Source organism: Genypterus blacodes, unplaced genomic scaffold, assembly GCF_046128005.1.
Source record: "Genypterus blacodes isolate CSIRO-AG114 ecotype Tasmania unplaced genomic scaffold, CSIRO-AGI_Gbla_v1 ptg000054l_1, whole genome shotgun sequence".
In the NCBI taxonomy this organism is placed as follows: domain Eukaryota; kingdom Metazoa; phylum Chordata; class Actinopteri; order Ophidiiformes; family Ophidiidae; genus Genypterus; species Genypterus blacodes.
Window position 1 is genome coordinate 3,140,040 of NW_027466866.1, and position 22,777 is coordinate 3,162,816.

The 22,777-nt window shown below is 45.6% G+C and overlaps 1 protein-coding gene across 1 annotated transcript in view; it reads left to right on the forward strand.

Annotated features, from left to right (window-relative positions):
- The window catches only part of LOC143001555 (3',5'-cyclic-AMP phosphodiesterase 4B-like), a 74,195-nt gene that overhangs the window by 10,146 nt on the left and 41,272 nt on the right, over positions 1-22,777 (forward strand). The window contains exons 3-4 of the mRNA XM_076151200.1: positions 2,927-3,021; positions 12,214-12,452. Of these exons, the coding sequence (XP_076007315.1) occupies positions 2,927-3,021; positions 12,214-12,452 (334 nt within the window). The remainder of the gene's footprint in view (positions 1-2,926; positions 3,022-12,213; positions 12,453-22,777) is intronic.

Genomic DNA, 22,777 nt, shown 5'->3' on the forward strand with positions numbered 1-22,777 from the left:
ACAGAACACACCATCAAGTTTCTGTCCTGATGCCCGTTGGATGTCGCACAAGTTTGAGGATTAAATAACCCAAACATGCTCGAGGGAAGAAAGGTCGTTTAGAGTATTTTGAGGTATTTGTGCGTCCTTGATTGACGCACAAATACCATTATGTCGTCACCTGCTACTATGGCAGACGTGGAAAAAGCCATTGTGAGGAAAGTGCGGTGAGATATTGCACTTAATGGCCACCCCACTCGGTGACAGCTCAGTTGGCGAACGGCTCGTCAGCGAAGGATGCCTGGTGGATAATGGGCTCATTCACACCAACTGGACTGTGGAGGAAAGGAAAGACGCCTGGGGATAACAGTGCACACTTTCAGTTTCACATCACAAAGGCGCTCCGTGGACTCGGCACAGGGCTGAGAGAAGGAGTGACGTGAGGAAGGAAACGGAAAAAGGAAGTGCGAGGGATGTTAACAAAGTTTTTGTTGTATTTGTGTGCGCGCTTGTCTGCTCGCTGTGTGTCTACTTACACCTGTCAGCCTTGATGCGGTGCTATTAAACAGAAGCAAAGCTAATGAGGGGAGAAACACAAACACAATCACACACTCCTTGTTAGCATCATTGTGACTCACCCCCTGAGGTCGCAGCACTAATTTGTGTTCATCCTTCCTCTTTATACCTCCGCGGTGCCCGAGCAGCAGAATTTCGAGCCGTTCAGAAACACAATTTCCTCCGTGCCCAGCAATTATCTGCTAATGGTGATGACACCTGGCAGCAGATGGTTCCATAATGACAATTTCCTCCGAAGTATGTATTCAAGACACGCTGAGAACCAGGTAACGCTGATTTTGCTCAGCGTTTACGTCATTCGAGGGTTAAGGGTCATTGATTGCCACAGTGAAGAGTCTGGTGAGGTGAACTGAAGTGACCTCGCCCAAAGTGTGACGTCTACCAGAGGACAAACGCCGGTTTACTGCTCAGCATTAACTCAGAGTGAAGAAGAAGAGGGACAAATGAGCGGCAAAGTGTCTAGTTGCCTTCAAATACCGCTGCTGAACGTGGGAAAATACAGTTTTTTCATCACAATTGCATTATTTATCTACATAATAAATCCTGAAAAGTGTTTAGTTTAGTGAGACCAGCTTGTCCCAGATCGTCTTTGACTAGAAACCCAGAGGTGCAGGGAAGAATTTGTGATTCGGTAGCGAGCGATTTGAACCGTTATCATCCCCGGCCTGCTCGTTCAAACATTCCCCACCCTCCAGCTATATACATTTTACTCATCCAGGTTGTCGTAAGAAGTGGGAACGATGAATTTAATCCGAGGTTTGGTGCCGTAACTGTCGAGGACGTGAACTTTCCCTCACCTTAGCAACCAAACTGCTGCTTTCACCGCTCTGACCTTCCGCAGCTCCTTTTCTGTTTCCCTCTGCTTCCTAATTTCACACTCCCCCTCTTTCTCCTTCTCTCTCTCTCTCCCGTTTCATCTCTGTCTGTCTCGCCTGCGGCTTCCTTTCGCTTTTTTTCGTCATTTTCGTGTCACTTTCTGAATCCCTCTTCCCAGTTTGCACCCATTATCTCTGTGCACTTATTCTGTCTCTTTCTGCTGTTTAATTACGGCCTAAATTGGTGTGTGTGAGAGAGAGAGAAAGAGAGAGAGAGAGGGACATTTGAATGATTATGCATGGGGAGGGAGATTTCAGTGTGCTGAGCCATTAAAGCATTTCAGGTTTCATTTGCTCACTTTGCTCAGTGTGACAGCGAGAGGAGGAACATTAGAAAAATAAATGGAGATTTCCCTCGCCGAGGGAAAAACGTGTGCAGATTACAGTCAAATTATCTTGAAACGTTAATCTCATTTGATAGCAGCCTTTAGAATGTAGAACCTCTTTCAGGCTCTTCTGTCTCGTCCTTTCACCCCAGCGGCATTCATTCATTATTTTATTGTTTTCATTACAACTTTAACATTACCTTGATGGAGCCGCCAGATATCTTTGTTCTGACCAAACAATCATCTGTAACTTTAAAACTACACACAACAACAAGGTAATTCTCTCTAAAGGTTTGTCAGTAAAAGCTGTCGTCCTTAAACTTCCAAAAGAAGCCTTGATTGATCTCAGCGGGGAGGTGGTTTAAACCAAATAACCCAAACTAAGATCACATGAGAACACACCAGTCATTAATTTTTACAAGGCACCTCATCACATACCAGTGCATCATGGGGGATCGTAGCGTGTGATAATGTAGCGTTATGGTGTTGATATGTCGCCTGCTGATTCCCCCCATGGAGCCGTATGGAGAACTGGGCTGTTGTATCCAATGATTCTTTATTCAGACAAACATAAGTGAAGAGTAAGGAGAAGTGAGAGCAGCTGGAGCTCTAACATGAACTCTGCTTGCACTGCATCAGGAGGCCTCTGTCTGTCTGTCTGTCTGTCTGTCTGTCTGTCTGTCTGTCTGTGTGTGTGTGTGTGTGTGTGTGTGTCTGTCTGTCTGTGTGTGTTACCTGGGATGAAGGATGCCCTTTCTGAAATCCCCCCCAAAGGAAGAATGATTGGAGTTGAAGTTGCATACCAACAGATGTAATAAAGCTCCGTGTTCAGCACCATGGAGAAAGCTCAGATGAGGAGCTCTGGTATAAGGGCTTTCAAACCAAACAGCTGTGTCGTCCTTCATCACACAACATGAAAAGATAATAACACACTTTAATTCATGTTTTAATATTACAGTGTGTTAACCCGATCTATTCCACTTTTATTTGATTTTTTGTTTATTTGTTTGATTTATTTATCAGAATTATTATTGGTAGCCATAATAGCCAATATTTATTATTATTTCTTTTTGACAAACCACTAATATTCTAATTTAACCCTTTACAATCTCCAGTAAGCTGTTCCAACAGAAACAGAAATAACCGCCTTCTATTCTGCTGTCTCCTCAGGTGTGTGTGTGAAGCTGCTGTGGCTGGACGGTGAGGGAGACCCACCAGGAAAGATGAGGAAGAGCAGAAGCGTTCTCACGGTGTCTCCCAACGATGTAAGTCATCGTCACACTCAAGGTGTTTGAAAGCTGATCTGACCCAAGGAGGGGTGAACTCTTAAGAAAAGTGAAAATGACATCATGGACGTCTCTCTGTGTTTGACCACGAGTGTGAAAGTGTGGAGGGGAAAAAATGTGTGAAGCGGTTTGAGGAAGGAGTGAAGCCCCTCTTCTTCCTCCTCCTTACACACACCCACACAGTAAAGTGCTATTGATCTGCTCCGGCTTTCCCCCAGCTCCCTCCTCAACGAACTACAACTGAAGTATGAAATAGGCGAACTTTCCCTTTAATCATCTGTCACCACCTATACAACGCTTAAATCTTACATGAAGTCCTATTTCCGTCTCACTTATTCACATTCTGATGCAAAGTGCAGTGAATCATTTCTTTCCCTAGATGTTTAAAGCGTGCAGGTGCTGGCGTTCTCTCTCTCTCTCTCTCTCTCTCTCTCTCTCTCTCTCTCTCTCTCTCTCTCTCTCTCTCTCTGTGGGCTCGTTCAGGAGCGCTTGTGGGCGTTTGCCACAGTCTCTCAAAAAGGTCTCAGCAGAAGGTGTGGGTGTGTATTACTCACGTTCCCTCCTCACTGTTATTGTGAACGTGGCACACTGGTGTCCTTGATTTGCTGTGATTGCTTCCTGCAGTCATTGCTGTGATTGATTAGGGCTTTCATCCCAATAAAAGAGGGCGAGACAGGGGCGTCCACCAGAGGAGGTGCTAAAGTCGCATCAGGTTAAAATACATTAAAATTTCCTTTAGGCCCTTCTAACTTCTTCATACTTCCCTGATACAGAAAGCATTTAAACATTTTTCAGGCCTTCACACTTCAGCAATTGCAATCACATTGTATTTTCTTCAGGAAATGCATTTTTACATGATTACATTCTTTCATCATCGCGTATGATAATGTGTTGTGCAGGGTACAGAGTTTTCTTTCTGATCCAAGCGCGTGTGTGTGTGTGTGTTTTATCCAAACTAGGACAGACCTCAGACCTTCGGGGGTGTCGTGATCGCTGTTGACCCTTTGTCCCGACAGCTGCTTTGGCTTTTAATTCCTCTCTTTAATATGATGTCCAGCGCCACGGGCTCGTGCTCTTTATGGCTCAGCTGTGTCTTCTTCACTACACCATGACCTTGAGAGATCCCACATCATCTTCACCCTTAATGTTAATGGTAGAATGATAATCCTCCGCTCTGTCTTTGATTTACATAATGTTTTGTGTAAACAGTCCAGTTTGTGTGTGATCTTATGTGTGTGTGTGTGTGTGTGTGTGTGTGTGTGTGTGTGTGTGTGTGTGTGTGTGTGTGTGTGTGTGTGCACTATAAGCACCCACAGTCAGGCAGGAAGGCGTGTGTATGAACAGATTGTGATTCAACAGAGTCATTAGGAGGTCCCTGAATCAATAAGGTTTATCCGGCTGAGATGGGGCTTTGATATTGCACTTCAGCCCTGAGAGAAGGATTCAGTGTCGCTGCTCTCCAATGCTGCGGCAGGATTAGAGGGAAGCGCTTAACAGTGTGTGTAGGTGTGTTTGTCTTAATGATTTGCCTCATCGTTGCATTGGATTACTTTGTGTGTTTGTGTAGGAGAGGACAAGGCATTGTGTGCGATAGGGGTCATTCATAAATGAGTGTGTGTGACTGCAGTGTGTATTAGGGAGATACTGTGTTATTGGATTGTTGTGCTAAACAGTGAACAGATTAAATCACGTCTGTGTCCCACAGACCTAATGACCCCATTCCAATGCACGTCACAGCGAACTCTCCTCTGAACAGCTCTGACTGTGTGTGTGTGTGTGTGTGTGTGTGTGTGTGTGTGTGTGTGTGTGTGTGTTTGTGTGTGTGTGTGTGTGTGTGTGTGTGTGTGTGTGTGTGTGTGTGTGTGTGTGTGTGTGTGTGTGTGTGTGTGTGTGTGTGTGTGTGTGTGTGTGTTTAAGTGTGTGTGTGTGTGTGTGTGTGTGTTTAAGTGTGTTGCTACATGTGCAGACACACTTTCCATTATCACGTGCACTTAGCCAACGCTTTGCTTCGTCCATTACAGAGTTTTGGAGGAGTCACATTGAGTTGTGTCTGTGCACACCTTCATCTCATTACTCCTAAAGCAGCCTGATGTTAAAGCTTTAACTCAGCGTTTAAAAATAAAAAAAATTACATTACTTTATTATTATTGCTCAAATATAAGAACTTGAAAAACCATTGAAATGTAAAATTTTGGCAAAAATATAAAAGTTATATTTTCACATTTATTTGATGCCAAACATTTGAATTTTCCACAAAATAAATAAAGTGCCTAAATAAAATAAATCATTGGGTCACTTTGTATTCAGTTACAAAATTAAGAATTTGACTATTTTACAGTTTTATAGAGTTTTTTAACTCTGCAGACTAAACCAGTGATAGAAGTGTTGTGTTGTCAAAGTGTGAGAGCCAGTCTACATATTAAAGCTGTAAATATTGATACTAATAGATTAATTTCATACTGAGAACCATCAATCAATACATGTGATCAATACATGTAAGCCTCCTGAAAGCATCAAAGCAAAGCGTCACAGATCAGCCATCAGAGGAGAGACGCGCACGCTGGCCTGCATCGTTTCCCTCGGATCAAATCATTTCCCAGCAGCCTCTCTGGAGGTTTTGTTTACGCAGAAGCCATTCAAATGTTGCGAAAGCTTTTCAATTTCAGCAATTTTCCAGACGTAAGTTGCCAAAAATAATCAACACGCCATTCAAGAAAATTACCGTGACCTCCATTTCTCTGAGCTCCTTCCATGTGGGTGATAATGACTCATCTCAGACAAATGACTTTCAATTTTCCTCAATCCATGTAAAATAGGCAGACGCTCCCTAAACACCCATCCACCCCTGAGATGTAATCTGTCGGTGTGTTTGTTTGCCTCTCGTCCCTCTGCCCAGAGCGTCAGTGTGTGAGGGGTCCAGCTCATATCCTCCTATACCTTTGTTATGTTCTCTGCGGTGTGTTATCTCTCTTTTTGTTCTCTTTGTAGGTAATAAGTTCTATTATGGGTTTGTGCTGCTCTCTTCATCTCGGACTACATAAATCCTTATCTGCTCTCTCTCTCTCTCTCTCTCTCTCTCTCTCTCTCTCTCTCTCTCTCTCTCTCTCTCTCTCTCTCTCTCTCTCTCTCTTTCTCTCTCTCTCGTGCTCTCTCTTTCTCTTTCTCTCTAGTGCTCTCTCTCTCTGCCTCTCACTTTCTCTTGCTCTCTCTTTCTTGCTTCTCTCTTACTCTCTTTTACGCTTTCTCTCTCTCTCTCTCACACTCTCACTCTCACTCGCTCTCTCTCTCACACATGCTCTCTCTGCCTCTCTCACTCACTCTCTCTTCTTCCTCTGCCTTCTTGTTCTTAATCTCTCGCTCGTGTCGTCGCTCTTTCCACATTTCACTCCCTCTGCTCTCTGGTGGCTGAGCTGCATTTAAAGGGACAGGGGGTCAAACTGAACAGCTGTTCATTCTCCAATTAGAGAGCTGTAAGAAGTTGAGGGAGCCTCCCTCCATTCTCTCTTTCCTGACCTCTGTATCAACTCACTCCACCATTTCCAATATGACGATCATTTTACATGACGATCATGACGATCAATATCTGTATTAACAAACGCTGTTATCCTCCTCCTACTCTTCTCTTTCTTATGTCTGGTCAGGGAGAGCGATGATTGTTGTTACCTCAGCGACACTAACTATTCTCTTCTGTGGGGACCTTGGACCAGATGAACTCTGACCTGCAGCTTTTGTTGCCTTGCTCTTCAGTGTTATTTGGAGCTCAGTCCTCGTTGTTCCCAGATGTCCGCCTCTTTTAGAGAATCAGATCTTATTCTTTTACTCTATGGAATATTGACATAGAGGGAAATTATGGTGTTTTTTTGGGGTCAAAATCCACCAGTAGGGTGCGATAGAGAGTCATGATAAAGCAAAACCCTCTCGCATCACCACCACCTGCTGGTAATCGCCGGGGCTACACTGTCTATTCTACGACATCTTTTTCTGACCTTTGGTATTTGTAGACTGGGACCTTCTCACTATTGTGTCCCTCTTCTCGGGTCTCTGCACCCGCGGGCCAGAACCCAACCCGATTCTGCAATAACATAGAGTTAACACGTCCTGGTTCGTAGGTATAATTGGACTTCAGTCAGGGTCGAGTGGTTTTTATCTCTCTGTCTGTGTGTGAGTGTAATTTGCGGAAAATTTAACAACATGGAAAAAGGTTAAATGGATCTGGAGGGAGAGGCTGAAAACAAAACAAAACAAAACAAAAGCAAAGCGTGACCGGAGGAATGGAACGGGTCCAGCCTGGTGTCCTCCTCCTCCTCCTCCTCTGTCACATCTCATTCCCTTTCTAATTGTCTCCGTCCGCTCTGCTACCTCCTGGGCTCGTTGTAAACAAACGAAGCGTTGCATGTTTCTGCTGTAGTGAGACAAACAAGACGTGGCGATCAGGATAAAGAAGCGAAGGGAAAAAAGAGGACAAGAGAAAGAAAAGGGGACAATAATAAATCAGTAAACAGTTTTATTAATATCCTGTTCGTCTGTCTGCCTCACAGCGATATGTCCTCGCTTTTAACGGCCTGCGAGTCACAATCATTTGTCCTTAAATATCCTTGAATAGTGACAAGAGCATGAAAGCCTCTCTCTTATTTCATGTCGCTGCAAAGTAGACTTCAGAGGCCAGAGGTGTCCATGTGACATTGTTTTAAAATGCATCCGTCTTAGACACACGTATGCACACACACACACACGTATGCACACACACACACACATACAGTATGCACACACCAGACCCATGAAGTAGTTTGTCTTCACTCGTGCGAGGGACGTCCCTGAGCCGCTCGCCGGGAATGTATTTTCATGCAAACGCTTACAGGAACATGTGTTTGCAGTCAACATGAGTGTGCAGAGAGGATGTGTGTGTGTTTGTGTGTGTGTGTGTGTTTGTGTGTGTTTGTTTGTTTGTGATGCATGTTTGCATCCACATTTTGCTGGAGGCTGTTTTCAGCCTCAGATGAATATGTCTTTTTATATACAATGCTAATCAGTCTTTCAGTTGCTCTCTCTTTCTCGCTCTCTCGCTTTCTCTCATTCTCCCACTCCCTCTCTCGCTTTCTCACTCACTCACTCACTCACTCACTCACTCACTCACTTACTCACTCGCTCTCTTTCACTCCCTCTTGATCTCTCTCTGTCTCTCTCTCTCTCGCTCTCTCTCTCTCTCTCTCTCTCTCTCTCTCTCTCTCTCTTTCTCTCTCTCTCACAAACACTCCCTCTCTCTTTCTCTCTCACACACTTGCTCCATCTCTCTCTCTCACTCCCACTCTCCCATCTTTCTTTTTTGTCATTCCTTTCTCCTCCTCCTCCTTTTCTCTCTCTCTCTCTCTCTCTCTCTTTCTCTGCTGTTCCTGGTCGACAACCTTGCCTTTCTTTCTCTCCCCTCCTCCTCCCTCCATACATTAATTGATGGGAGGCAAGTGTTGTCTCCCTTCTCTTCATTTCCTCCCCATTGTTGTGTCGCTCTTGTTGTCATGATGACAGGAGTGAAGAGGGCCTGAGTGGGTGGATGAGAGATGGAAGCAGTGGCAGCCAAGGAGTCACAACGGCCCCTAATCATGTATTCACACGTGTTTATTCTAAATATGAAATGTTTGAATATAGCGTAGATATAAACAGTCTTTGCTTTGTAGAAAGAAGGATTTAGTGGTCGGACTAATTTATGGTTTATATGTATACATTATCTCAATTATGGTTGAGCAATTACAAAGCACAACCTAAACAATATATAGATACAGCAATAGAAATGAGTGCATGGGATCTTTTTTTGCCATACTTTAGTGTTTCTTTGTGGTATTGTATCATAAAATATGTTGTGTAGTTTCCAGTGAGCTTCTACTATAGCTACTTTATTGTCTCTATATTAATCTGATCCAGAAGACAAGAACAATTGCAGGTGCTGAGGTTACGTGAGCTTCTTTCTCTGTGTGTGTGTGTGTGTGTGTGTGTGTGTGTGTGTGTGTGTGTGTGTGTGTGTGTGTGTGTGTGTGTGTGTGTGTGTGTGTGTGTGTGTGTGTGTGTGTGTGTGTGTGTGTGTGTGTGTGTGTGTGTGTGTGTGTGTGTGTGTGTGTGTGTGTGTGTGTGTGTGTGTGTGTGTGTGTGTGAGAGAGATACAGCGAGAGGGAGAGAGAGCGAACTTGGTTCTTAGTGATCTCGTGCAGACAGAGGCCAGGGAGGAGCTGCAAATGGGCTAATGGACTTCTACACCTGACCCCTCTGACACACACACACACACACACACACGCACACACACACAGGCATAGGTCATTTAAGGATAGAAAGTAGCATATGTGGGAGGGAGGAGTGGAGGCTGTTTTTACTGTGCCAACACAAATTCACTGGTACACACTGTTTCACTCTCCTGCATCCAGGATATAATGAGGACAAATCTGTCCTCATTATATGAGAAATGTACTAGGTACATGTTTGCAGTTTCATGGGCCTCGCTTCACATTCTACTATCTCACTTCTACACTTGAGAGGAGCCGACACAGTTGATCCCAAAATTCTTTCCATCATTTTTAAGTTTTAATCTGTAAATGAATGAGAAACTACAGCAACCAGATAAATATATTGGGGTTGAAAGGACAACATTTCCACTTAATGGTCACATAAGGTTTGTCTTTTGCCTTTTCTACGATGACGACGCCCCCTTGCTGCAAGGACAAGCGTCTCCTTCTTCTCCTTCTTCATCTTTCTTACATTTGAACTCGTGTGCTTGCCGACTTATCTCTTCGTCACTTGTAAACCTGTTTCGCTGACACCTCGTGACCATTCTGCGCCCTCTACTGGCAGCTTTATCTTAACATGTTTTGAAGTAACCCGCATCCTTTAGCGTGAAGTGGAACGACGCGTGAAAACCTCACAGGGATGCAATCTTACTCATCATGGACTCTTGTTGCAGAATTCATTCTGATTTGGAAGGAAATGAAACTTTGGCACCTTTGATTGTCGTAAAGGCAGCAGAAAAGCCTTTTTATCAGCTAAAGACTGGAGTAGCAGTCACTCAGACTTGTTGGAGTGATATCCTTGACACTTCTGGTCAAAGCCTTGTTCCTGATGAATCACTCCAGCTGAATAAGTCTTTCAAATCACACACACACTTCCTTCCTTCACACAACCACCAATTCAAACACATTTCTCTCTGTTTGCACATTCAGTAACAGGTCCTGATTGTTCAAGCGCAACAGATATGATGTAATCTGAAACGCTCCTACTTTCATGCTCTATTGACGTATATTCAGATTTGCAGTTTAATAGAAAAGCGACTGAATTGAATTTCCGTGTGAGTTCTGAGACAAAAATGAATGTGTAACACAGAGCAGTAAAAACACGCCTGGCCGCTCTATATGGAGGCTTTTAAAAGCTAAAACACCACAGTGAGAGTTGGAATGAGTGAGACATTGGCAGACGCCCAGCATGGTGTCAGTAATTCTGTTCAGCGGGGACTTTTTATAGCCCGAGCCTGATGGAGATCCGAGTACCCCTCAGTGTTTTTATGCGTCTGTCTCTCTGCCCTGTTATCTCTCGTCCCTCTCTCTTCCCTCTCTCTCTTCCTCTCTCTCTCGGCTCACCTCGTCTGCCCGTCACACACCTCCCGCTCTCTGTCAGTTCTTATCATGGACCGTATCTCACTTTGCCCTTGCCTTTGTTCTGTACACAGTGAAGCGTTATCGTCTCTACATCAGCTCGCCTCTGCAAAGCTTTAAGGACAAACGCAGGTCGACATCACACACACACAAACACACACACACACACACACACACACACACACACACACACACACACACACACACACACACAGCAGAACACTCTGGCTCTTTCTCTCTCAGTTAGGCTTTATTCGTTTGATTTGACCTTTGATCCCACAGCTTCTTTATTTTGATGGTTGCCATGTTCTGATGTTCTTGCACACCAGTTGCCAAGCATTGATTGAGGGATGAGTCCATTCCCATCTGTTGTTTGCTTTGGATGTTTAATACAGACTCAATATGTCAGAATCGATTAAGACTTAGTGTTCTGATGCTGTATGCACGATGTCAGTTTGACTAATGATGCTGTAACATCTCTTATTTTTAAATCATCGAACTTTATGTGAACTTTGAAGTTGTTGCTCTAAGTTGTGTGATAAGTGGGAGTCTTGGTTTTCCACTTGTAATGTGGATGAGACGATGAGGAGAGAGACGGAGACAGGACGGCGTTTAGACGTGTCGGACATTGGTCAAATTCTCTGCAGACAAGAAACAATGGTCTTACAATGGGTTTTCTCCTGTGACAAACATCAAGTTCTGTGTGAAGTGTGTTCTTCTGTCTAGTAAAGGAGCTTTACACTCCCAAATTTAGACAGACACACACACACACACACACACACACACACACACACACACACACACACACACACACACACACACACACACACACACACACACACTCCCCCCCCTCTCTCTAATTGATACACACATATCAATATTTGTCAACCTCCCCAGTAGCACATATAAATTAGACACTGGAAATGAGGAATAATTATGGCTAATTGCGCCCTGCAATCACTAATGAAACAAATTAAGGCAGTAAATGAGGCAGTATAGGGGAGAGAGAGAGAGGGAGAGGGAGAGAGGTGTATGTATGGAGGGATGGGAGAGGAGGGGAGAGAAAGAAGGAGAAGGGTGCCGACGAGAAACAGCAGAGAGAGAGAGAGACAAGGAGGAGGAGAAAGGAATGACAAAAATTAAAGATGAGAGTGGGAGTGAGAGAGAGCGAGGAGTGAGTGAGTGTGTGTGTGAGAGAGTGTGAGTGTGTGTGTGAGAGAGAGAAGGGGGGAGAGAAGGTTTGTGTCCTAGTAAGAATATGATCAGGGCGCCCCCTAGTGGAGAATGGGCGGAAGGATTACTCAGCTTTTGTCCTCACCCTGTGCTTCCCTGAGCCTTTGAAGTGTCTCTCAGTCCGGTTCAGTCGGCGACACACTTATGGGGAAGACTAAGATTTCTATTCTAATTTATTGAGCTGCACCTTTACATACCTTATTTAGGTCTAACGAATCACTATTCTTTGCATGTCAGAAACTTGGGGCTGCATTAATAAACATACAAACTGCTTTAAAATCCCATTTCCTCTCCTTGTTTCTCCCCTCAGGACAGCAAAGAGCCTCCAGATTGCTGCCTCAGTGAATCTTTCCCCTCCCCGTCCTGCACACTGGGCGTTGACCTACGCAGAGGCCGCCGGCGTTTCTCCGGCAACCTGCAGTTGCCCCCGTTGTCATGGCGACAGGGAGAGAGATCGCGGACACCTGACGACGAGGTCATGGCCAGGCCAACGTCGCTGCCCTTTGGAGCGCCCCCTAGAATAGACATCACGCCCGTGGATCCTGAATGGTGAGCAGACGATAACGTACGCGGCGGTCAGATTCAGTTTAACCCCTCAGCTAGGGTCGGTCTGAGTTTCAACACTGGGGTTGATGCTGAAGCGTTTAAATCAAACCAAGTCTACATTGATTTAATCGTTTCCATAGCATCGTATGTGTTTAAATGTTGGTGAAGGCGGAAGCACGTACAGCTGATATTTAACAAAGGCTCAATTTTGCAAACATTAGCAGGAGAACTGAGTCTTTATATATTTATATAACTGATATATGTGTGTGTGTTTGTGTGTGTGAGAGCAGACTGAATGCTGAATGTGTCTGGCCCTGATGCATACACACTGACACACACAGCGAGCATACCTGCTAGTGTAAGTGTGTTGGGTTTCGTGTGTGTGCACATGATGCAGCCTGTTCTCTTTTCTTTTTCACATTACCACTCATGATTGCGAGCATCTGCCTGCTTTTTGCGATACACACGAATGTAGGTTGGCACAACATCTGAGGAGCTGCACTCATCTTCAGCATCTCATGTATTTTGTTCTGCTGGTGTGAGTATTTCGGCGTGTAGTACGGACACTCTCACACAGGTACACACTGATCTCACACACAAAACAACAGGCAGTGGATCCGTGCATCTTTTCTTTTGTTTGTCAATACACTTGGTTGCGTTTGTGTAGTTTTGAGCTCCATGTAACTGCATACAGCCCACAGCCTGCAGAGCTGGAGAGCAGCCAAGGAGTGTCAGGTTCAGATATGCTTTTACCTAACAAGCCAATCAGCCCTGACCGGGACTTCACTCAAGTGTGTAGGTGTGTGTGTGTGTGATCAGAGAGCTATTGTGTTTGGAACATCTAGGAATCAGGAGCACAGGTACTCTTTCATCAGAGTTGGCAAGAGTTTCATTAATTTTAGTGAGTGAGGGCTGCTGGAAAGGGCACTGCTAATCAGCCCTGATTGGACCCTTTGTGTGTGTGTGTGTGTGTGTGTGTGTGTGTGTGTGTGTGTGTGTGTGTGTGTGTGTGTGTGTGTGTGTGTGTGTGTGTGTGTGTGTGTGTGTTTGATTGTAACTGGCAATCTTTCATCTATTTCTCCAGGGGTTCTCAAACTGTGATGCATGTACCAATAGTGATACCTAGTATTAAACCTGTTATAGTTTAATGTATAGAACATGTGATAAGCATTCTCTCAAAGCCACAGAGTATTTCATTTTATTTTATTCTGCATTGTTATAATAACGGAATATGAAAGAGAAATGGTTGAGTGAAAGATAAAGTCAGAGAGAAAATACATTGAAATCATCTGCATCGCCTTTAAACTACCACAAGGGGGTGACGTAACCACGCTTTGGGCTCACACTCACACATCCAGAGCCAAAATGTAAACAAACACACACAGGCATTGTATTTTTTTCCAATTACTTCTAGGTGAGGCGTGTGTGTCAGTCGTCGGTTACTGCGGTGATAGACACACGCATGCTTTCCCTTTCTTTCTGTCTTTACATTGTCTTTATGTTAGAGGCCCTTTCAACAGAATACTATCCAAGGATCTTCAGGTCCGATCACACACTCCCCTGGTGAAACTATTAGCTGGTATTGTGTGGTTGTGTGTGTGTGTGTGTGTGTGTGTGTGAAGTGTGAGGCCCGAGTCCACAAATCCTTGTACTTGCATCAGTGTTTTGATAGAGGAGGAAGGAGCAAGAGGTTATTTTGGGATTCAATTATTTTCCCTGCTGACGTTAACAATTGTTTCACATCGCAAGAGTCCTTGTTGATTGTCTGGTCAAAATGTGTGTGTGTGTGTGAGAGAGACAGAGAGAGAGAGAAAGAGAGGGGTGGGGGGTGTTTTGTTATTTTCCATGATTTTCACTGTGATGTGTGTTTCATTACCTCATGTTCTTTTAGACGAAAATTGATTCGACCGTCAAAAATGAGCGTAAACCTGCTGCAGGAGGAAGAAACATTACCTCAGGCTGTGTAAAGACTGTTAATTCTATTAGATGAGTCATAGTGTGATCACAGTGAGGAGACGCTGCCCTGTGTGGATTCATATTCTTTACTGTGACCTGTGAAGAAGTATTCACTCACATTACGTCACTCATAATCAAAAAAGGCTCCTCCATGTTGTATTAATCCTCTCCACGTTTGGGTTTTGTTCCCCCCCGGGTCGGACTGACTCAGGCTGATTCTGGCCCGTCTGCGCTTCCTGTACTTTTCTTCTTTGTGGTCTGCGGCGTGGATTTGATTGGTCTGTCAGTAACGCACACGAGCAGCCAACAGAAACTGGACCTCACGCCTTTCATTTTATTACAAGGGCAGATGAGGTTACACACACACACACTCACACACACACATGCTGTATCTGACATGTGTTAGTGATATCCTCTGATTATCTGTATCAAATTATTGATGATGTAGTTTCAGACGTTTGCTACTATCAACATGGTAACAAAGTAACTATGTACATCTACTCAGGTACTTGATACTGAAAATATTTTGAGTTACCTACAGTTCCCATTTTGGGAGATGTTGTTTACTTCCGTGTATTACCTTTCAGTTCACATTTCACCTTGTGCATGAGTCATACTGTATGAAGTCCCTGCTTTGTTTCAGTACTTGTTGCTCTTCAGTCTTGTTTCCTTGTCTCTTCCTGTTTCCTCCTTCCTGTTTCCTATTTTTCTGCCACCTACCTCCTTCCTGAATAATCCCATCTTTATTTTTACTTCCCTCCTTTCTTCAAATGATGATATAATGCCCCCACACTGGAGATATTTCTTTCCAGTGAAAGTTAACAGGTCCTTATAATGCTGTTGTTACATTTTCACTGTGGATAAAATGTTGGAGTAACAGTCATCATTTTCTATTTGAACAAACACTTACCATAGCTGTATACAGTGGACATTCTATCTGAACGAGTGTATGACAGTAAACAAAGCTTCCTTTTTAAGTTTCATTCATCGCTCTGCATGTATTGGTTTATGAGGATGCACTTCATACAGGCACATAATGAAGCTCCACGCTGTGTGTTTATTATGACTCCATGCTATTGTTTCACACAGGATGAGGAAGAGAAAGTGTTTTTTATGTAACCTGAGGGTGCTCATCTCCTCCTACCAACATCTGACCCACACACCCAACAACAACCCTTTCCCTTCAACGCCCGCACACACAGACACACACACGCAGACACACACATGTAGATACGCACACGTAGACACGCACGCACACACACACACACACACACACACACACACACACACACACACACACACACACACACACACACACACACACACACACACTTGTTTGTTAATGATGTTTTTAGATGTAGTGTATATATGTTCTGTGTGTGTGTGTGTGCGTGTGTGTGTGTGTTTGTTGGAGGGACACAGAGACACAGGAAATGCCAAGCAACACCCGAATGATTTAAAGCTGCGATACTGAATATAAACGGTTGCCTCCCCCCTGCTGTGCTGCTGTGATGGCTCATATCACTATAAGTGTTTTCTTCATTATGTACCAGCCTGGAAAGGCTATTTTCAAGAGGTTTATTGGCACCCATTAGGTGAGAGAGAGGGAGAGGGGGAGAGAGAGGGAGAGAGAGAGGGAGAGCTCCGTGCTCTGATGGCTCGGAGTCATCGGTGACTCACAACCAAAACAAAACACAACAGACAAGTGAGCGCTCACATTTCCACTACTTTCCTCCAGCTGCCTCTCTCTCTATCTCTGCCTCTCTGTCTCTGTCTCTCTCTCTCTCTCTCTCTCTCTCTCCCTCTCTCTTGCTCTCTCTCTCTTTCTGCCTCTCTCGCTGTCTCTCTCTCTGTCTCTCTCTAGCTCTGCCTATGTCTCTCTTTCTCCCTCTCTCGCTCTCTCTCTCTCTGCCTCTCTCTCTCTCTCTCTCTGTCTCTCTCTAGCTCTGCCTTTGTCTCTCTTTCTCCCTCTCTCGCTCTCTCTCTCTCTGCCTTTCTCTCTCTCTCTCTCTCTCTGTCTCTGCCTATGTCTCTCTTTCTGTCTCTCTCTAGCTCTGCCTATGTCTCTCTTTCTCCTTCTCTCGCCCTCTCTCTCTCTGCCTCTCTCTCTCTCTCTCTGTCTCTCTCTAGCTCTGCTTCTCTCTCTCCCTCTCTCTCTCTCTCTCCCCCCCCCCCTCTCTGCCTGCTCCGTCCCTCTTCTCCTCTCCTCCTCTTGCTCTAGCTTCAGGGTATTCCATCTCTTTTTTTTGTGTCCGCTCCCTGCCGGCGCTCAATAAGCTTTTTGTGAACGTGAATCTGGAGCTGCGCGTCATTTCTCACGGTTGCATCGCTTCCATTCTAATTGAGGGCAGACAGAACTGGGGAAGGGTTGTGTGTGTGTGTGTGTGTGTGTGTGTGTGTGTGTGTGTGTGTGTGTGTGTGTGTGTGTGTGTGTGTGTGTGTGTGTGTGTGTGTGTGTGTGTGTGTGTGTGTGTGTGTGTGTGTGTGTGTGTGTGTGTGTGTGTGTGTGTGTGTGTGTGTGTGTGTGTGTGTGTGTGGTGGTATATTGTAGTGATGGAAGAACTGAAATCTTTTGCACAAATAATGTCAATAAGCCAGCATAGGTAAAACCAAACTACTGCTACATGCTCATTAAAATGTATACATTTGAAGCTATGAGGTTTTTCATATGACCTTGCTTCTTGTATCAGACTAAAGCAATAAGGTTTGTCAGGTGGAAAACCTTGTATGTCCAGTTTGGAGCTTTTTTGTGGTTTCAGTTCGGCTTTCTAAAACTCATTAGTGTCTAAATTCTCCCTCTGTCCGGGAAAGTGAGGCTGTTTTTACCTCACGACAGCTTTAATGTGGATCTCGTGTTAATTTGCATGGTGTCTAACTCCCGCTGTCTGAAATGTGAAGTAAAGTGAGTTGCACAACATGGACACACAGTGTGAGTAATGACATTTAGCCACTTAGAGACGTTATGCCGTTGCCGTTTTACTGCAGAGTCACTTTGACTTGCGTTATCTCTGCAAACACACACACACACACACACACACACACTTGCATGCATCCCAGCGCTTATTTGAATGTGTTGACCTTTTTGAGCCGTGTGTATTCCCTTCACTGTCGCACATTAAGCTGTTTGCTTTTATGCCCGTCTCAAATTACCTTTTCGCCGCCTGGACTGACCAGTTACCGGCCTCAGCAGAAGGTCACAACATCATCAGCAACAAGCCAGAAAAGAAAACAAAAAAGAAATCTGGCAACCTGTTACCGTGTCTGCCCGTCTTTCGTCACAACAACCGGCAGCCAATCCCGAGCGGGGTTGTGGGTGTGGCTTGTGCTTGCTGCTTGTCTGCTCTGGGGCTCCTTGTGTTTATTCTGAATGAAACGGCGAGTGAAGCGTTTGCCAGCCTGATGTCGCTGCTGTGTGTGTGAGGGAAGGGAAATCTGAGTTAAAGCTCGGCATTGGAGAGGAGGGAGGGAGGGGGGTCTCTCTCTGGACCCGACCAGGAGTGCCTTTGGAGGAGGAGGAGGAGGAAAGAGGACAGGCGGGGGGGGCTGTTTGCACAGAGAGGAAGTCAGTGAAGCGTTGGTTGATGGTGAGAGGAGAGGAGAGAGGAGGAGTGCAGGCAGAGAGCAGCGCTGAATGAATCTTTCATAAGGGAGATCCTCCAACATCAAGCTGCCTGGATGGACTGAGACAGGGAGAAGGAGTTTGGTGCTGAGGAGTTCACCCACCGTGAAAGTCACAGGGTGACGGCGCTGAGGTGTGCACGGCAAGAAAGAGAGAGAGGGAGAGAGACAGAGAGAGACAGAGAGAGGGAGGGAGAGGGAGACGGGGCTAAGAAGAGGAGGAATTCTCTCTTGGAAACATCTGTGACTCCACTGTGGGTAAAGCTCTTCCTGAGGAGCAGTGGGGACTGTAATGTAAACGATGAGCCAGAGGAGAGAGAGAGAGCCAGAGGGGCAGAGAGAGAGAGAACAAATGCTGGCTGGCTAATCCTTAAACCCGTGAAGAGCGGGGGGGAAACGGGGGAGAGGAAGAGGCAAAGCAGCACTGCCGAAGCGAGCTGCTCCTCTCCTGGATGCATCGTGTAAATCCCACATTCGGTCTCCCTGCTGTGACATTTGGACCTCGAGCCAACTTCTCCATGTCTGGATAGAGGTGGACACGGTCTACCACATGAGCAGCTGACCCTCCGGCTGAGTCTGGAGAGAAGGACTTAGACCACAGGGGCAAAATCTGAGCGCAGGATTCTCAAGGAACTCAGGAAGAGCCGAGGTGCAGGGGATGTCGTCCAACGAGCTGAGCGTGGAGATGGACTCCTGCATCCGCACGTTCAAGGAGCACATGCACCTGGAGCTGGAGCCCCCCAAACTCGGAGGCAAGAGGGGCGCCACGTCCCCCAAACTCTCCCCCCGAAGCTCCCCGCGGCTGTTCCGGAAGCTGATGGTGAACAAGAGCATCCGGCAGAGGCGACGCTTCACCGTGGCACATACCTGGTAAGGTGGGGACAGGGGGAGAAATGTAGGGAGGGAAGGGTGGGGATCAGGAAAGACAGGACTGGATAGGATTTGGGAGAGATTGGGGGATTAAGGGAGATTTGAGGATGGAACTGGGGAGGGAGGAGAGACAAATAGAAGAAAGAAAGTGGACAGAAGAGTAATTGGAGGGGGAGGAGGAGGGGGGGCGATAGAGAGGAAGAAGCCAGGGAGAGAGTGAAGGTGATGTTTGTCACGGTGATTGGGGGTGAGAATGTTGGAGGATTTCTCCCGTTCATCCCATTTATTCCCCGTTTTCCTTCCGTTCCTTCCATGTTGGTGCTCTGCTCCTCAGCCTGCTGGTAACATTTTGACCTTTATGTGTGTGTGTCGGGGTCAAAATTGCCCCTTTTTAAATGGCATGCGGGGTGGTGCTCCGTTTGTTATGTAACTCCAAACGCCGACTCAAATGTCAACAACACAGACGCCTGAGAAAATGACATTAATCACAACACAACGTGGTTCACAAAGCACAAACCCTTTAATCCCTGCAACGTATATATATTTACATAATTGTGTGTATAAAAAAAAAGAAGCCATTCCATTCAATTGTAATTATTTTGCTTTGCTACTTTGCATTGCGCCCCCTCCCCCCCTCCTGCTCCTCTAAGTCTACACGTCTGTGTTTTGCAGCGGTTAGGGAGTGTGTGTGCGTGTGTGTGTGTGTGTGTGTAGGGGGGTCGCTATGTTATGCAATGTATGGATTAGCTGCGATGAAAAGAGCGACTACCAAAGCTCAAGGTGACATTTGCCCCCCTGGTGTAAACACTGAGAGAGAGGCGCTGTGCATCTGTGTTACCTTCAAATCGGGAGGATTACAGAGGTGGACTCTACAGACACACACACACACACACACACACACACACACACACACAAAGGGGTTGGACACTGCCTATATGTTCAGGATGGAATGGGTGGAGTGACACCATCCAGTCCAGATATGAATCGTCTTCTGCTCTGGTGTGTTGTGTTTTCGGCGCTGCGTTGTTTGAGATGGAAATGTGTTAAGTGTGTGTGTGTGTGTGTGTGTGTGTGTGAGAAGTTTGTGATGGTCATAATTGTCTGTGTGAGTGTGTGTGTATTTTGCAGCCTCTCTCCTCCCTTGTGTCTGTTTATCTCATTGCTCTCCCTCGCTCTCTCTCTCTCTTGCTCTCTCTCTCTCGCTCTCTCTCTCTCTGTTTCTGAGCAGAAACAGAGAGAGAGAGACCGGTGGGGGTTGGGTGGGTGCAAGAGTGAAATTGCAAGACGGAAAAAAAACGACTTCCTTTTAGCCGTCGGCACTTTTTCTTGTCCAAGGCCCACAAGGGCGACCGTGAGCGCCGAACCTGTCCACTCCTTTTTTAAATTAAAATGGATGAAAGTGTCCTCGCGCTGACCGACCCCAGTCCTCTCAATTCATCCTGGGTGTGTGTCCTCGTGGTGCATCCTCGCTGTGTGTCCTCGTTGTGCATCCTCACTGTGCTTCCCCTTCTCCCTGCTCATCTGGTTCAGCCCAATCAGACATCCGTTGATTTTTTTTGTCGCGTTGGCAAAGGAGATCACTTCACAAAATGGGGGTCAGAGCTCCTTCAAAATAAGAGCGTTTCACAGTATTGGTGCTTGATTTGCCCCTTATTGTTCTTTACATTGTCCAGAAAGCACTAAAATCCTTTTTTAACCCTCAACAACTAGATAAGTCAAATGGTGGTCTCCTCCTCCCGGGCCTTCCTGGCAGCCTCACTTCCCTCTGCCTCCATTTCCTCGCTGACCTGCTTGCCAGAACCTTGGGAAAGTAAATAAAAAATGCATTAGTGATCGTACACGGGTTGGGCCGGGCTTCTCTTCTGTGGGACAAATGGAAAAGCCACATTACGTAATCTTGTTGTTTTAGATTTTTGATTCTCTCTCTCTCTCTCTCTCTCTCTCTCTCTCTCTCTCTCTCTCTCTCTCTCTCGCACATTAAATCTTTGATTCCACCGCTATCGAGGTCATCAATTGTGTTTTTTAAACCTCACAGGAACTCCTTAATCGGATTTAAAGTTAAGATTAAAAACGAGGGCCTCCTGTCCCTCAAAAACCGATAGGCGACGAATCATCAATATTTAATGGACAGCAGAATCTGGCATATTTGGCTTCATGGCGTTTATGGTGTTCGTGTAGACATAACGGGTGTCGCCCTGGCGATAAGCTCACAGCTCCTATTACCAAACAGTGCTGAATCTCTGCGAGGACCGCATCTTTCCCCCCCCGGCTGTCAGGAGGGATGCATTATGGGTAAATGCAGCTCGCGAGAAGAAGTCATGGGATTCCAGCTTTTTTTTCTTCTTCTGTGTTTTACTTTGACATGTAAGAAATCATCTCTCTCCCTTTTGGAACTTTTCCTCAGATATTCGACTCTCAACTCCTCTAAGCTGGAGGTAATACGTCAACACTCACGACCTCAAGCGTGAACAGCGATTTTGCGGCGATGGTAACGTGGGCAGTTGTTTTCGTGTCCTGCTGCGCTCGACGGGGCTTTTTTCAAAAACCACAAATCTGTTCCCCGTCTGGCAGCGATGAGACACAGCCGGCTCTCTCCAAAGTCTTGTGTAATCAATTTATGAATTGCGTCTTATGTCCTGACTCGGGCTATCATCATCGTTTGGCTGTTTGGCTGCTGAACTTCTGACCCAACGGTGCTCAGACAATGACTCCACTGTTTTGGCCGTTCAGCTCGGGGATCTCTCTCTCTCTCTCTCTCTCTCTCTCTCTCTCTCTCTCTCTCTCTTGCTCTCTTGCTCTTGTTTCTCGGTTTAGGTGTTTGTCTCTTTTTTTTCTGTCTCTTGCCTCTCTGTCTCTCTGTCTTGCGCATTTGTCAAGATTTGAAGAGGGTGTGAATGTATTACAACAACGAATGGCTAAAGAAACTGGAAAACAAAAGTTGGATAAACTGAAGACGTTACAAGCGGTTTGAGTTTCAACTAAAGCTCAATTCCTTTGAAGCTGCTGTTTAATTCAGCAGAGACACAGAGCTAAGTGAGAAGATGGAGAACTTCCTGAACATAGGGACGTATAATGGACCTGACCTTTTTGATCTTTTGAGTGGTGTCTCTAGTTTGAAGTCGCCAGATAACGTATGCAAATACATCCATGTATCCAATCGTGATGTAATGCAAGGTGTTAAAAAAGGGTTTTAGGGAACGAGAATGATGGAAAGTAAATTACGGGGCTGAGAAAAGCGGAAGGAGACGCTTGATACTGGCAGACACCAAAATCAATCGAAAACTTTGTGCTCACTTTGATTGATTTTTGTATTCAGAGAGAGAGAGAGAGAGAGAGAGATGAAGGCCGGTGAAAGCGAGTATTGAGGTTGCTCTTGCACAGGAAAGGTTATTTACCTTTGCTTTAAATGTCACTGTTTCCTCCCCAACACTCCCGCCCGGTATTGATTTGTTTGTTTCTCATTCGCCTCTGTGACTCATCGCCCCAAAATCGTCCCCATACGGACGTCAGGGAAGGCTTGACGTGATTCCTGTTGCAGCCAGTTTACGCCAACCGCTCAAGCAGAGATGAGAGAGAGCGGAAACATTATTGCCTCTCGGAGCAGATGGAACAATCACATTCGGATTGATCTGAATATCCTCTGTAATCACCTGTGTGTGTGTGTGTGTGTGTGTGTGTGTGTGTGTGTGTGTGTGTGTTTGTGTGTGTGTGTGTGTGTGTGTGTGTGTGTGTGTGTGTGTGTGTGTGTGTGTGTGTGTGTGTGTGTGTGTGTGTGTGTGTGTGTGTGTGTGTGTGTGTGTGTGTGTGTGTGTGCGTTTCATTTCTATATGTCTTCCGTCTCGGCAGGAAATGCTGACCAAGATTTGATATTGTAGAAATTTGAA